Below are 14,181 nucleotides of genomic sequence, written 5' to 3'. Positions count from 1 at the left end.
TTCCTTTTGCACTCTTGTATCATACTATTAAGTCATTTAATAATTTTTCGGTTGACGCATAGACGACAAGCGCCCTCTATTTAAGAGTAAGCCAGGAAAGTGTACATATGAGGAGCAGAGCTCAACACCGACTCATGTACTCTCATCTTGCGTGGACATGAGATTCAATTTTGGGTCCTCCCTAAAATGAATGACCTACATAAGAAACTCGGTACCAATTAACCTAAAGACCGGTTGTAAGTCATTCAATAATTGACGCACCATAATGGTTACTCCAAAATAAACATCAAATCACCTTTTATTTATTTATTTATTTATTTATTTATAATCTCTTTTGGTCAAATTCTATTGATATCGTTGTTGACGCATCGTCACTTTGTCACATGCATTTCTTTGTATGTAAGACTTATAAAATATATCACTTCACTCTGTTCTCACACGGAATGGATACACATTTAAGATAGTCGGCACTTGCTCCCACTGCAATTTGAAAAAGTCCATAATGATATATTTGAAAAATAATACATAATGATAACCATTTATCATACTAATTTTTAAAAAATTAATATAATAATAATTATTTTCTTTTTTTTTTTTAATTTGCCTCACTGAACAAAAATTTTAAATTCATCATCACCATGCCATGGATTAATTTTATTTCATGCTTACTAGTGGTTTAGAAATGCTTATCTTATAGCTTTTTCTTGTTATATATAGTTGATTAATTTTTAATTTAGTTAATATTATTTTTTTATTTTTTATTCTTTAATTAGCAAAAGTTGATAAACAACAAAGTAAATGATAAACGAATATAAAAATACACTAGTTATGGTAATTTGACTGATCTCTTGGAGATAATCCCTCATCATGTAATTTTAGAAAGAAAACGAGAGATATTTTTTATACAGAATTTTCACAGAAAAAAAAAAAAAAGTAAATTATAATATGAAAGATTTAAACTCGAGACCTCATGATAATTACCGTTGTACTAACTCACATTTTTCAATTGATTATTTTCAACTTTAACTCACATTTTTCAATTGATTATTTTCAACTTTAGCATTTGCATTGTAGAGATATTTCTTTTTTGTACTGATGACAACCTAACATGTGTTGTTTATTATTTGCAAATGTGAATGCATGTGAATGCACATGACTCAATCATTTTACAAAACATCTTTTTCTTTTTCTTTTTATTTTTATTTTGGAGAATATTATTCATTACCTTTTACACTCCTTTGAGTGATTAAACCTGTTTGCATGTTTCTACATCAATAAAGCAGTTTCTATTCAAATTCTCAATGGAAACTGAAAAGGTGAGAATAATAAAAACACAATTAAAAAAAATGAAAATAAATAAAATAAAAAACAAACAGGAAAAGGCCAAGTGTAGTAATTGGAAAAGAACTTACTTAATACAACCTTCTAATTGTCCCAAGTGATCATTTAGAATCTAATAATTTAAAGAGAAAGGTTTAAATTTGGCTGATTTAACACCGGATTCGGTGGACAATCTCTTAGTTTAAGTTATCAACTAAAAAGACTCATCCAACTTCAAAGTTCAAACCTGTTTTTCCGGGAAAGGAAACATTAAAATAAATAAATAAATAAAAATTTAAAAAATAATAACCAAATATATTAGATTATTATATTCTCTTATATATATCCCTATAAATATATCACATTAAATTAGTGCACTGTATTAGATTGTCATTATCACAATGCATAATATATATATATATATATATATTTTTAAGGAAGAGGAGCGGGGCAAACTCACTAGAGATCCCAAAGAGTGTGCACAAGCTTTAGTGGAACAAGTAGAAATAGGGTCACGCTCACGTGGGCGCTGAAACCACCCGTACATAACTACTATTCACAACTCCCAAAAATGTACCATCAGCCGAGAATCAAACTTTCATCACTCGGTGAGAGCTCTATCAGCGACCCGTGTACCAATAGACTCGAAGATCGTTGGCAATGCATTATAATGTTATAATGTCAGCAATCTTTTAGTTTATCAATACCAGATTTTTTTCATAGAATATTTGTATTCTATTAAAGAATCGGGTTTAAAAATAAAAAAATTTACACAGAAAAATACATGCGTTGAAAACTTGAAATATTAACTACACATACACGCACATCTCTGTTTTTAACTTATTTAAATTTCATTTAAAAAAACATAATAATAATAATAATAATATTAATAATATTAATAATAATAATAATAATAATAATGTTATATATGATCAATAATTTTGGCAAAGGACATGTGAAATTGGTGACCTTTATCAAGCTCTTATTATATACCTTGAAGGACATGTACCATCCCTACCTAATGGCCATGCATAACTTTATATGAATTTTTGCCCTTAAAAAGGATAATTAAACAAGAGATGAAGGACATAGACAAGGACCCTACATAACTTTCATGAATGAAGTGATGAAGATGCTGCTCACTTTAATTTATATAACAAAAATGTGCATCCCATGCGGCTCACCTAAGTTTATGTTTCCGACTAGCAATTTTTTTTATTTTTTTTTTTCAATATGAAATTATTTTTCTTTTAAGTTTTATAAAATCAATTCAAATAATCATTTGCAAATTCAGAGTATTATCTATTTTTCTTTTTTTTTTAAAAAATAAAATTATTATTTATTTTAAATAAATTTGTTTGATTTAAAAAATCAATGAGTCTTTCAATTAATAATAAAAAATTGATATGGTTTTAAATTCAAATCTTCATGTACGTAAAAAAAACACTGCACTCATTTATAAGATTTTAAATACTCTAGACTGTTTTCAAATCATGGTTTTTAAAAAATCGGAGAATTAAAAACTAAAAAAAAAACTAATAAGTAAAAAGTCATTTGGTCAACCATTGGATAGCCTAATGGTATGACATCAAAGTGTAAAGGAGGAGGTCATGGGTTCAAATCTCTCCCCCAACAGTACTATTATCCGTACTGTTTTATACACTATTCACCCGGGATTTCTATAATATTCTCATACTGTACATATACTGTACATCCGGCTCCAAAGATTGCTTTAAGATCTGCTCATATTCCTAAAAAAAGCACTGTCGCTCTATTATTCAAAAGTCATTTGACATTGTTGTTCATTCATGTTTTGAAAACAAAACTAATAAAAACATGGCACTTTGTTTTTAATTTTAAAATTTTTGCAACAATTTTGATGTTAAAAAAAAGAGAAACAACATTTTTATTATTTCAAATTTTTTTAAAACTTTTTCAAAACCCAAACCCCTCATCTATTTCTCTCTCCTTTTTGATTTTTTTTAACAATATTTTTTTACAAATTAATACCAAAAATCTAAAAAAATAATATACGTTTTTTTAAATAATATGTTTTTTTAATATTTATAAAAATGTATTATTTAGCATGTTTATTTTATAAATTAGTTTACACTGTATAAAAAATTATATTTTAAAAAAATATTTGTGAAAATTATTGTTTGTCCCCAAATTTTTATAAACTAAAATATAACATTATTTAAATTTATTGTTTGAGCTATTAGCTTTTTAAGTAGATTTTTCATTTTTTTCTTGACTACATCTATATAGCCTCTTCTTTTTTTTTTTTATTGGATAGGTCCAATCTAAATATATTTAATAATACAATCAAATAAACTAATATAAAATATATAAATTTTAAAAATAATAAAAAAAATCATAATAATCTTGTACTAAACAATTTTTTTTATTTTTTATTTTTTTAAACACAATAGTTAATGCATTTAATTTTTTAAAAATTAAAAAAATTAATAATAATATAATAATAATAATAATAAATAAAAACGATGCCAAACCCCCAAGCAATCACGATGATGATGATGATGAAATTAAAAATAAATAAATAAATAAATAGATAACTCACCAATAAGCAGGGACCACGAGTCAGGACAAGCATTATAAAATGACACCCCCTTCCATCACATTCCAAAGGGTCTTGAGTCTGAGAACCATCATCATCATCATCTTCTCTTAACGGATCCATGGCAAGATCCGAAACGGAGAAAGAGATTACCAAATCGGATCCTCCTCAAGATCCGATAATACCCGGCCTTCCCGACGATATCGCAGAGCAGTGTCTTCTCCATCTCCCCTTTCCTTACCACGCCCTCGCTCGCTCCGTCTCTCCGGCGTGGTCCTCCGCCGTCTCCTCCGCCGCTCGCCGCCGATCTCTTTCCCCTTCTTCTTCCCTTCCTTACCTCACTGTCTTCGCCTTCCACCGCCCTTCTCTCCGCCTCCGATGCCTCGCTTTCGATCCCATCTCCTACCGTTGGATTCCTCTCCCTCCGATCCCTCTCCCTTTCCCTCTCCTCCCCTCCTCCTTCGCCGCCGCTTCCCTTCCCCGCTCCGGCAACCTCTTCTTCATCGGCGGCATGCGTGCTGATACCTACTCTCCGATCCCCACAGTGCTCTCCTTCAACGCATCCACCAACGCCTGGATCTCCGCCGCATCCATGCCCACACCACGCGCCTTCTTCTCCGCCGCGACAGTCGGCGATCAGCTCGTCGTCGCCGGGGGCGATCTCAACTCCGTCGAACGCTACGACCCGGATCTCGATCGATGGACCGAAATCTCTCCGATGCGGCGAAACATAGAACGCTACGACGCCGCAGTGCTCGGGCGCCGCCTCTACATCACCGGCGGCTGGAAGTGGCCCTTCGAGGACCCTCCACGTGGCGGGCAGTACGACGTCGATGATGACACGTGGCAGGAGATGAAGGCAGGGATGCGAACGGGATGGACGGGAGTGAGCGCGGTGGTGGATGACAAGCTGTTCGTTGTGTCAGAGTGCGGGGCGGGAAGAGTGAAGACCTATGACGAGAAAGAGGACACGTGGCGAGCGGTGGGTGGTGAAGGAGTGCCGTTGCTGTTAGAGAAGCCGTACGCAGCGTGCGGTGTGAAAGGGACGGTGTACGTGATTGGAAATGGGCTCAGCGTCGGAGTGGGTCGGGTTGGAGGAAACGGGTCGGATCTTAACATTGAGTGGGAGCTGATCAAAGGATCCGATAAGTTTGCGGATCTTGCACCCGTTAGTTGCCAACTCATCTATGCCTAAAAGTTAAAGATAAGATAATAAAAAGCACCAAACTTTTTCTTTATTTATTATTATTATTTTTTTAAGAAATAGGAAAGAAGGAATGTATGATGATTGATTTAACTTTCTTAGTAGGTGTTTTATGTGTGTTTGTTTTCTTTTGTGATGGTGTGGACTGTGGAAAAGAAGAATGCTTAGTGGACCACTAGGTTTTTAATTGGTGGGTGGGTAAAGGGAATATGTAAGTTTGAGGTGGGAGTTACTGGTACAGTGGGGCCAATGGTGGCCCTTCCAGAGTGAGTGTTGGGGCACTATCACTGTGATAAATAAGACCTGAATGAGTTACGGTTACTTTTGGGAATTGATACCCATATGTAGTTTTCACTTTAGTAGGAGTAGGAGATATAAATTGTTCTTTATCAAGATGATTATCTGCAAAGATAGATAGTTGACAATTGGGAAAACTAGGAAAGGAAAAGTTTATCCGGAGATAATGAGTAGTGCATACTCATATCACCTACTTATTACCTAAGAATAAAATAATAACATTCAATGTATCTCAAGATAGTGTGGAGTGCTGGTGATTTTGACAAAAAAAAATATATATATTAATGGTTGCTCATGAGTCAGAAAGCAAGTTTGATAAAACTTTGTTTGTACAAATAGTGACACAATAGTTTTCAATCAAAATATAGATTTGAGACAAATACTTAAAAGTCGCAACAAATGCAGTACTGAAAACAATATAAAACTATCTGGATCTGGACTCCAGAATCACATATGCAAGTCTGAAATCTACGTATCAGGAACAAGAAAAAGAAACACATCTTCTAGAAACAGTGCAGATAATAATGGAAAATAACAAAAATATTAAGACTTGATGTCAGTTTAAATGAAGCTAGAGAGTTTGACAAAATTCCAGAGTTTTTTACCTTAAAACTTACCAGAGGATCTTTGAAGTTGTCGCAACACCAAAATCTGTCACGAATGTTGGCTTTGAAGTTTCTTCGGGTTGCTCTGCTGGTTTTATCTTCAAAGCAAATGTTTTACTTCATACACAGTGATCATGGTTCTTGAACAAATCATGAGATAATTTCTAGTATTATTAAGTCATACACTCTGGTCATAGTCCTCGTGGTGCAAATCATGAGGCAATTTATAGTCCGTTCATATAATGTCAATAATAGACTAATTACATCCAACAAAGTGCATCCTTCTATCAGAGCTCAAATAAAAAACCAACAAAGTATGCAAATTATGAATTGGAGGACTTGCTTTAAATATGGTAATCCACCGATTTGAAGATAAGTTATCAATCTCAGTTCACCGGCCAATGAGCAACCAAGCTAAGGAATTTGAAATAGAAGAACAATAAAAATATTGCCATAGTAACTAATAGTCTCGCATTGAATAAATCTGAATTTGTATATAGATGTGTGTATCTTCTATCCTGTAAGGTTAAGCTTCAAGCCTGGCTATACATGGTTTGCATAGCACAAATGACCCAAAGTCTACATCCCTAGTCATTGAAAAGGACTCAAAATAAAACACTTCAATTGATGCGTGCCTCTACATCTTGCATCACTGATCTCATATATTACAAATGCTTTTGACCCGACTTTCAGAATTGATTGTTTGTGATTGAAAAAGAAATCCATATCTAATGGTCTAACAAATAAATGTTAAGCCACATGACCAACCCAATGCCATCTATATTGGAAAACGACACATCATTATCAACTATTACAATTAGTGGATAATAGTCGTAAAAAGCAGGAGAGATGCGAAACCGTAAAGGTGCTTAAAACAAATGATATTTTGCAGAAACATGCTCATTTCATGATGATATTTTGCGTGCTTTTTCTAATGTCAACTTGTCAAGTAATGGTAAACTAATGATCCAGTCCCAGGAAATCTACTCACAAAATTAACCTTTAATATGATGGAAACTCATAACATATAAAGTTGGATGGATTAGTCATCCTGAATTTATCATTTTGTTAGTTTGGTGTGCCAATGTTGAATAACATAAATATTTCCAACCATGACAAATACCTGTCCACTTGTACAACTGATTTAGCATTTTGAGAAAGGTCAATGACTACAGTGATCCATTTAACCAATGTTTGACATTAGGATGACAAATAGTATTCAAACAACACCACCATGAGTGAAACTAGACACAAGGAGATGTTACTGGTCCAAATCAAATGTGTCCTGGTGGAGCCAAACAACAACAACAACAACAATTAGGATGACAAATAGTTTTCGAACAACACCACCATGAGTGAGACTAGACACAAGGAGATGTTACTGTTCCAAATCAAATGTGTCCTGGTGGAGCCAAACCACAAAATCAACAACAACAACAACAACAACAACAACAGAGAAGACGGGTTGTGTACAATATTGGCATTCAAGAGCCAAAATCAGAGTCACAGTTTGGTGATACCGATCAGATGCACTGCAATTTTTGTACATATTCTTCAATATTAACCAATAGGCAGTGTTTGGTTCCAGAGGGAATGGAGGAAAAGGAAAAGCTACTAAAGAAATTAATCAAAACAATGCAAAGGAAAATAGCATTTTGAATCCTATAGTTTAGCCTTAACCATTAGCCCCTAAACTTTCAATTTTGCCTATTCAACCTCTGCTCTATATTCATTGTAATGTGCACCCTTTCTCCAATTTACCATCACCCAGCCATTACCATTGAGCTAGCTTTTCACATGGCTTCACATGAGTGGCAATCCATTAGGAACCAGGTAAGTAAAGTCAGAAAAAAATCCACCAATCGATTCCCCTTTGCATCTCTCATGCTTAGTAGTTAAATTAGTTAGTAGAATTTTCTTATATCAGGTAGCATGTTGATGGCCTCCTGGATATCCTGCATCACATGTGAAGCCATGTGTGAAGACAATTTAGCAGACTTCCTTATTACAGTTGATTCAAACTGCTCAATCACAAAGTAAACAGTTCCAGGATATTATTAATGCTATCGAACAAGACCAGCATCAGTATTCTGATTTCAATTGGAGGCATAAATTGTTATGGTGGCATGATAAAATTGCCATTCCAAATGATTCTCAATTACAATCCACTCTGTTGCAGGAATTTCATTCCTCTTTTTTGGGAGGACATGCAGGACAGTTGAGAACTTTTATCAGATTAGCTTCTCAGTTTTACTGGCCAGGTATGAGGCGTGCAGTGAAAGATTTTGTGCAACGTTGTGATGTCTGTCAAAGAGCCAAACATTCAACTGCTCATCCTGCTGGTTTACTACAACCTCTCCCAATTCCAACTCAAATTTGGGAGGACATTTCTATGGACTTTATTTGTGGTCTTCCATTGTCCAAGGGGTTTTCGGTGATTTTTGTTGTGGTCGACCGACTATCTAAATATGGACATTTCATACCTATGAAAGGTAATTTCACCAGCCATTCAGTGGCCCAATCATTCATTGCTAATGTTCTGAAGTTGCATGGCTTACCTAAGACTATTGTGAGTGATCGCGACAAGGCCTTTACTAGCAAGTTTTGGCAAGCCTTGTTTCAACATATGGGCACTAAATTGGCTATGTCTTCGGCCTACCATCCGGAGTCTGATGGACAAACGGAGAGTTTGAACAAATGCGTGGAGCACTACTTGCGCTGTTTTATTGCTGAGAATCCCAGAAAATGGGTGGATTTGCTTCCATGGGCGGAATTATCTTATAACACAGCCTTTCACACTAGTTTAGGGATGACCCCTTTCAAGGCTGTGTATGGTCGCGAACCTCCTGATCTTATTACTTATCGTCCCACTTCTGATGATCCAATTCTTGTTTCAGAATTACTACAACAGAGGGACAAAATATTGAAGCAATTGAGGACTAATTTGGCTAAGGCTCAGGCACGCATGAAACATTTTGCAGATAAGAAGCGTTGTGAAGTGAATTTTAATGTGGGAGATCGAGTTCTTGTCAAATTACAGCCATATAGACAGCATTCTGTATTTTTGCGCAAGAACCATAAATTGAGTATGAAGTATTTCGGGCCTTTTCAAATTCTGCAGAAGATTGGTGATGTGGCTTATCGTTTAGCATTGCCGGAGGATGCTAAAATTCATCCAGTCTTTCATGTCTCTGTGTTGAAATTATATAAGGATCACTTGGATGATGGTATTCAGCGTCTACCTCCACAGACTGAGGATCGGGGTCCAATTATTCATCCAGAATTTATTCTTCAAATTCGGCAGGTTCTTCGTCATGGTAAACCAATCAACCAGGTGTTAATTCAATGGTTGGGGTTACCAATTACTGAGAATTCTTGGGAAGACGTTTCAGTAATGAAGATTCAGTATCCTCATATTTTCACAGACCTTGAGGACAAGGTCTGCTTTGATGGAGGGGCAAGTGTAATGTTTCCCTATAAATTGTCTTCTAAACCAATGGGAGGAAGCCAGGTGGATATGATTAAAAATGGTGTTATCAATGATGGAGAATGCTCTGAGCGTACAGCAAGATGGGGAAGGTTGTTATGCAACCAACGGTGGAGATGAATCTGGAAAAGAAACGGAGAGAAAGGCGTGGAAACACACGCTTGGCGGATTATTGCTGGTGTTTAAATAGAGAAGGAGAAGGGAAAATAGGGAAGGAAAAATTAGTGAAGACTGAGGCTCTACTCTGAGGAGGAGAGAAGGAATTCGAAGGAGATTTCTCGTCGGATTTGGTTATCTTAATTCTTGCTATTCATTTAGTTTGTTAATTGCTCTTGTTCTTACTTTCTGTTTGGATGATTGATGTTGATGTTCTGAACTCAGTGATGAGATAGACTCTGTTTGTGATTTGATTTGGAATACCTAGATCTGAGATCTTAGCTTGAATGTTGAAATGAACTCAGATCTTGAGAATTTCTGAAGTTTAATCAGTTTTTCTTGGTGAATTTGAGTTGTTGGAGATTGTTGATTGCTTTTCTGTTGATTGTTTAGTATCTCTGAGGATTTGATATCTAGATTCATAACATTTTATGTAATGATTGCAAATGAACTAACCCCTTTAGTCCCACATCGGCTATGAGATGGACTCCTTAAGTGCATATAAGTGGTGAGCATCCTTCATCACTAGGCCGGTCTTTTGGTGACACGCTCTCACCACTTGTGTGCATAACATTGGTGCTTTCGTTGAGAGTCGGTGTGGGGCACGGTTGGGGCTGGTCCGTGTCATGTCTGGGCGGGTTCACGGAGCGGGTTAAGCGCGGAGCGGGTGAAAACCCTGGTGGGTCCCAGAGTCCGGCCCCAGAGTCCGGTGCTCAGTTAGCCGGATCGACGAGGCGTTGCCTTTGATCGGGTGGGGTATTGTAATGATTCTTTAGTCCTCACATCGGCTAGGGAGATGGAGTCCATGTGTGCTTATAAGTGGGTAACCCCTACCCTACCGAGCCGGGTCTTTTGGGGTTGTGGGTCCTCCACTTGTGGGCATAACATTGACAATGTAATGCACACAAGTGGTGAGGAGAGCGTGTCACCAAAAGACCGGCCTAGTGGTGAAGGATGCTCACCACTTATATGCACACAAAAGAGTCCATCTCATACCGATGTGCGACTCAAAAGGAGTTAGCTTCATTTTGCAATCATTACATTACCCCACCGATCAAGACATCGACGCCTCGCTCGGGCCCCGGTAACTCGGGCGCTCGACCAACAAGATTTCACTCGGGGCACTTCACTCGGACCCCTAGCAGCAGCCCACTAGCTCGGTCGAACCCTCCCTCGTCGAACCCTCGTCGGGCCGCGACCCTGACCGAACCTGATGAGTCGTGCCCCACATCGACTCTCAACGAAAGCACCAATGTAATGCACACAAGTGGTGAGGAGAGCGTGTCACCAAAAGACCGGTCTAGTGGTGAAGGATGCCCACCACTTATATGCATACAAGGACTCCATCTCATAACCGATGTGGGACTAAAGGAGTTCATTACAATACCCCACCGATCAAGACTGACGCCCTCGTCAGTCCGGGCAATCTGGGCACAGGACTCTGGGGTCGGACTCTGGGACCCACCAGGGTTTTCACCCGCTCCGCGCTTAACCCGCTCCGCGAACCCGCCCAGACATGACGTGGACCAGACCCAACCGTGCCCCACACCGGCTCTCAACGAAAGCACCAATGTAATGCACACAAGTGGTGAGGAGAACGTGTCACCAAAAGACCGGTCTAGTGGTGAAGGATGCCCACCACTTATATGCACACAAGGACTCCATCTCATAACCGATGTGGGACTAAAGGAGTTCATTACACTAACTTGGCTCATTTACTGTATTTTATATGGAGGGTACAAAATGAAACAAAGCTAGCAGTTCCTGGTCCAATCTTAAAATTCGAAAGTTCAAAGGCTAGTGGTGAGATGAGGCTAAACTACATCATTCAAAGGTAATTTACGCAAAATTTTATAATAAATTTTCTTTCATTTACAGATACTGTATGGAGGGTACAAAATGAAACAAAACTAGAAGCTCAAGATTTAATTCTAAAAATCGAAAGTTCAGAAGCTAATAAGGCTAAACTACATTATTCAAAAGGCAATTTACCCAACTTTCTATAATATGTTTCCTTTCATTTGCTTACAATTCTCATTTCTCATCCAGCCTAATGCAACAAAACAGAATCCCAGCTTTTCTTTTCTTTTCCTTTTCCTCAACTTCTCTCAATCCAAGCATGTCATGGAGATAGCTTCTTGCAATAACTATATTTCAGAAACCATACATTCAAATTCCAAAAAAAATGTAAACATTCAATGTCACTCCAATTTTCCCTCTAACATTAACAATACATAAACCACCTGTCTATCCCAGAAAAATTGCAAGTGCCATTGAAGATCATGACTGCCATTGAAGATCATGACAAATTATCATAAACTCTTCATCAAATTTTGCTTGAACTCATCCGCGCAAGCCTTACACTATGAATAGAAGTCCTATTATTTACATATCCACAAGACACGCGCACGTAAGCGAACACACACACATGACACATGGAAATCATCAAACAACATACATGACATAATTTTAATCAAATGATGCACTCCACTACTCCACTACTCTTTCTAAATCCAAGCATGGAAATCATCACATACTGTTCTTCAAGACTAATAACTTGCAATTCAACTACATTATTTTTCACTGACATCAACAACACCAGTCCATTCCTGAAAAATAATTCAAGACCATGATAATAAACTCTCATCTTCTCTTCATCCGATTTGGCTTGAACTCTCGCATTATAATTCACAGATCCACAACCCACACATGGAAATAATCAAACAACACATACAACACGATTCTAAACAAACAACGCATTCTTTCGAATATGAAATCAAAGCATGATAATATTTCAAAAAAATCCATAATTGGCACGAAAATCTATCAACAATGATATCAAAAACACAAACCCTAAATTCTAGACAAAGCGAATAACCAGAGAATTTCCATCATCGACAGGAGATCGTACCTAGATAAAAGGACCTAGGGCTGGCGAGAGGCCGTCACAGGAGGGATAGGAGCACAGGAGGATTGACGGGAAGGCGAGAGCTCACGGACGAGGGCGGCAAGGGCTTCAGGGTTGACGCCGCGATCCAAGAGAGCGATGAGGAGAGAAAGGGTGTGGCGATCCAAGCCAGTCTCGAGAATGTTCGAGATCTGGAACGCAAGCTCCAGCGTCTCCTTCGCGTTGCGCGCCGCCTCCGCCTCCATCTCCGGCGAGCTCCGATGGAGAGAAAAAAAGTCACGACAAGCTATTCCCCACTATAATTAATTAGCAATTTAAGGACAACTTGCCTTTTTTTACAAATGAGTCCCTGAATTTTCCTATAATAACCATTTAAATATTTATTATTGCAAATACCACCTCCATTTTTTCTTTTATTATATACCCCTATCTTCCCTTCTCTGCGTTTTACTAAAATACGATGAGATATCGATGGAGAATCCACAAGCGATGAGAGATAGAAATTCTCCGGCTTGCGACAATACCTTGAGGGGCCGGGGCCAGAGGCTGTTCCTCCACCTAGGCGGGCTCAAAGGCGGAGGCGGGGAATCCCCAGCCCGCTCCATGAACCGCAGGGATTCCGTCTCCCCGCCCGAGATCACGAAATTATATATTTTGATATATTTATTCTGAGATTATTTGACGTTAACGTAATATTATATATATATATAATCGATAAATGTTGTTGTTAATATTTTTAGTTATTATTATGGAGCTACACTTTGATTATTTAAATACAATTTATTAGCTATTTAAAAGTTATATATTTCATTAAAAGCATTATTTATTTAATAAAATCTTAGATTATTTTTAATAAATCGTTATATAATATATTCTGAAATTAAAATTCAAACACAATTTTTTAATTCCCCAATATTAACAAAACTAATTATTTATCTTTTAAAATAACACGATGGTTTAACCCGGATATTGTAACCCATGTTATGTTTTGAATGAGCGGGATCCCCAGGGAGTGAGGGAGGGAGATTTTTCTCCTGCGGAGAATTTTAACGAGGAATCTTACCGTAGGCCGAGAGGGGACGGGGATCCTCTTCCCCGTCCCGCCCCACTGGCATTCCTAAAACCCAACTATACATTTTGTTTTTTGTTTTTGTTTTTTAATCAATCTGAATCTGGGTCTCAAGAGACAATTTTGAAGGATGATTGTACATGATAGAACTTTGGGGAATCATTTTAGAATTTAGTTTGGTGATAAAAGAGGGAGTCTAAAAATATTTATTTATTTATTTTTAAAATAAATAAAAAAAGGCGAATATTTATTTATTTTTAAAATTTTTAGTGAGTAATTAAAAATTGGGTATGATTTCATATATATATATATAAATAACTTTTAATATCTAAAAATAATCATTTAATAAACTTTATAAACAATGGAGAGAGTCTTTGATCAGTTAACTTAATGGAGCAAACTTTATTTTTTATAAAATCAATTAGTTAATCACATTAATTACTTAATATTAAAAAATCATGAATTAATAATAAATAAAAAATTATTTGAATCATATTAATTAAACTAAGCAATAACTTGTTTTACAAGCATTTGATCTATCACTATCAACATTGGTC

At 36.7% G+C, this 14,181-nt stretch overlaps 2 protein-coding genes across 5 annotated transcripts; one reads left to right on the top strand and one right to left on the bottom strand.

The window, feature by feature from the left end:
- Positions 1 to 3,881: 3,881 nt before the first annotated feature.
- LOC120268914 (F-box protein AFR-like) lies at positions 3,882 to 5,277 on the top strand. Its single transcript, XM_039276173.1, has one exon. The coding sequence runs from the start codon at positions 4,020 to 4,022 to the stop codon at positions 5,091 to 5,093; it is 1,074 nt and encodes a 357-aa protein (XP_039132107.1). The 5' UTR covers positions 3,882 to 4,019; the 3' UTR covers positions 5,094 to 5,277.
- Positions 5,278 to 5,900: 623 nt separating this feature from the next.
- Positions 5,901 to 12,860, bottom strand: LOC120268915 (mitotic-spindle organizing protein 1A-like). 4 transcript variants are annotated; one of them, XM_039276174.1, is made up of 2 exons: positions 12,559 to 12,859; positions 5,901 to 6,102 (listed from the first exon to the last, which is right to left on the bottom strand). In XM_039276174.1, the coding sequence occupies exon 1, from the start codon at positions 12,798 to 12,800 to the stop codon at positions 12,573 to 12,575; it is 228 nt and encodes a 75-aa protein (XP_039132108.1). In that variant the 5' UTR covers positions 12,801 to 12,859; the 3' UTR covers positions 5,901 to 6,102; positions 12,559 to 12,572. The 4 variants fall into 4 exon arrangements, with proteins under 4 accessions (XP_039132108.1, XP_039132110.1, XP_039132109.1 ...); XM_039276176.1 differs by lacking the exon at positions 5,901 to 6,102 and adding an exon at positions 6,400 to 6,418 and having other exon boundaries at positions 12,559 to 12,860; XM_039276175.1 differs by lacking the exon at positions 5,901 to 6,102 and adding an exon at positions 7,941 to 7,959 and having other exon boundaries at positions 12,559 to 12,860.
- Between the last annotated feature and the right edge of the window lie 1,321 nt (positions 12,861 to 14,181).

The sequence above is a fragment of the Dioscorea cayenensis genome, chromosome 9, assembly GCF_009730915.1.
Source record: "Dioscorea cayenensis subsp. rotundata cultivar TDr96_F1 chromosome 9, TDr96_F1_v2_PseudoChromosome.rev07_lg8_w22 25.fasta, whole genome shotgun sequence".
NCBI lineage: Eukaryota > Viridiplantae > Streptophyta > Magnoliopsida > Dioscoreales > Dioscoreaceae > Dioscorea > Dioscorea cayenensis.
This window is presented reverse-complemented; position numbering and strand designations above follow the sequence as displayed.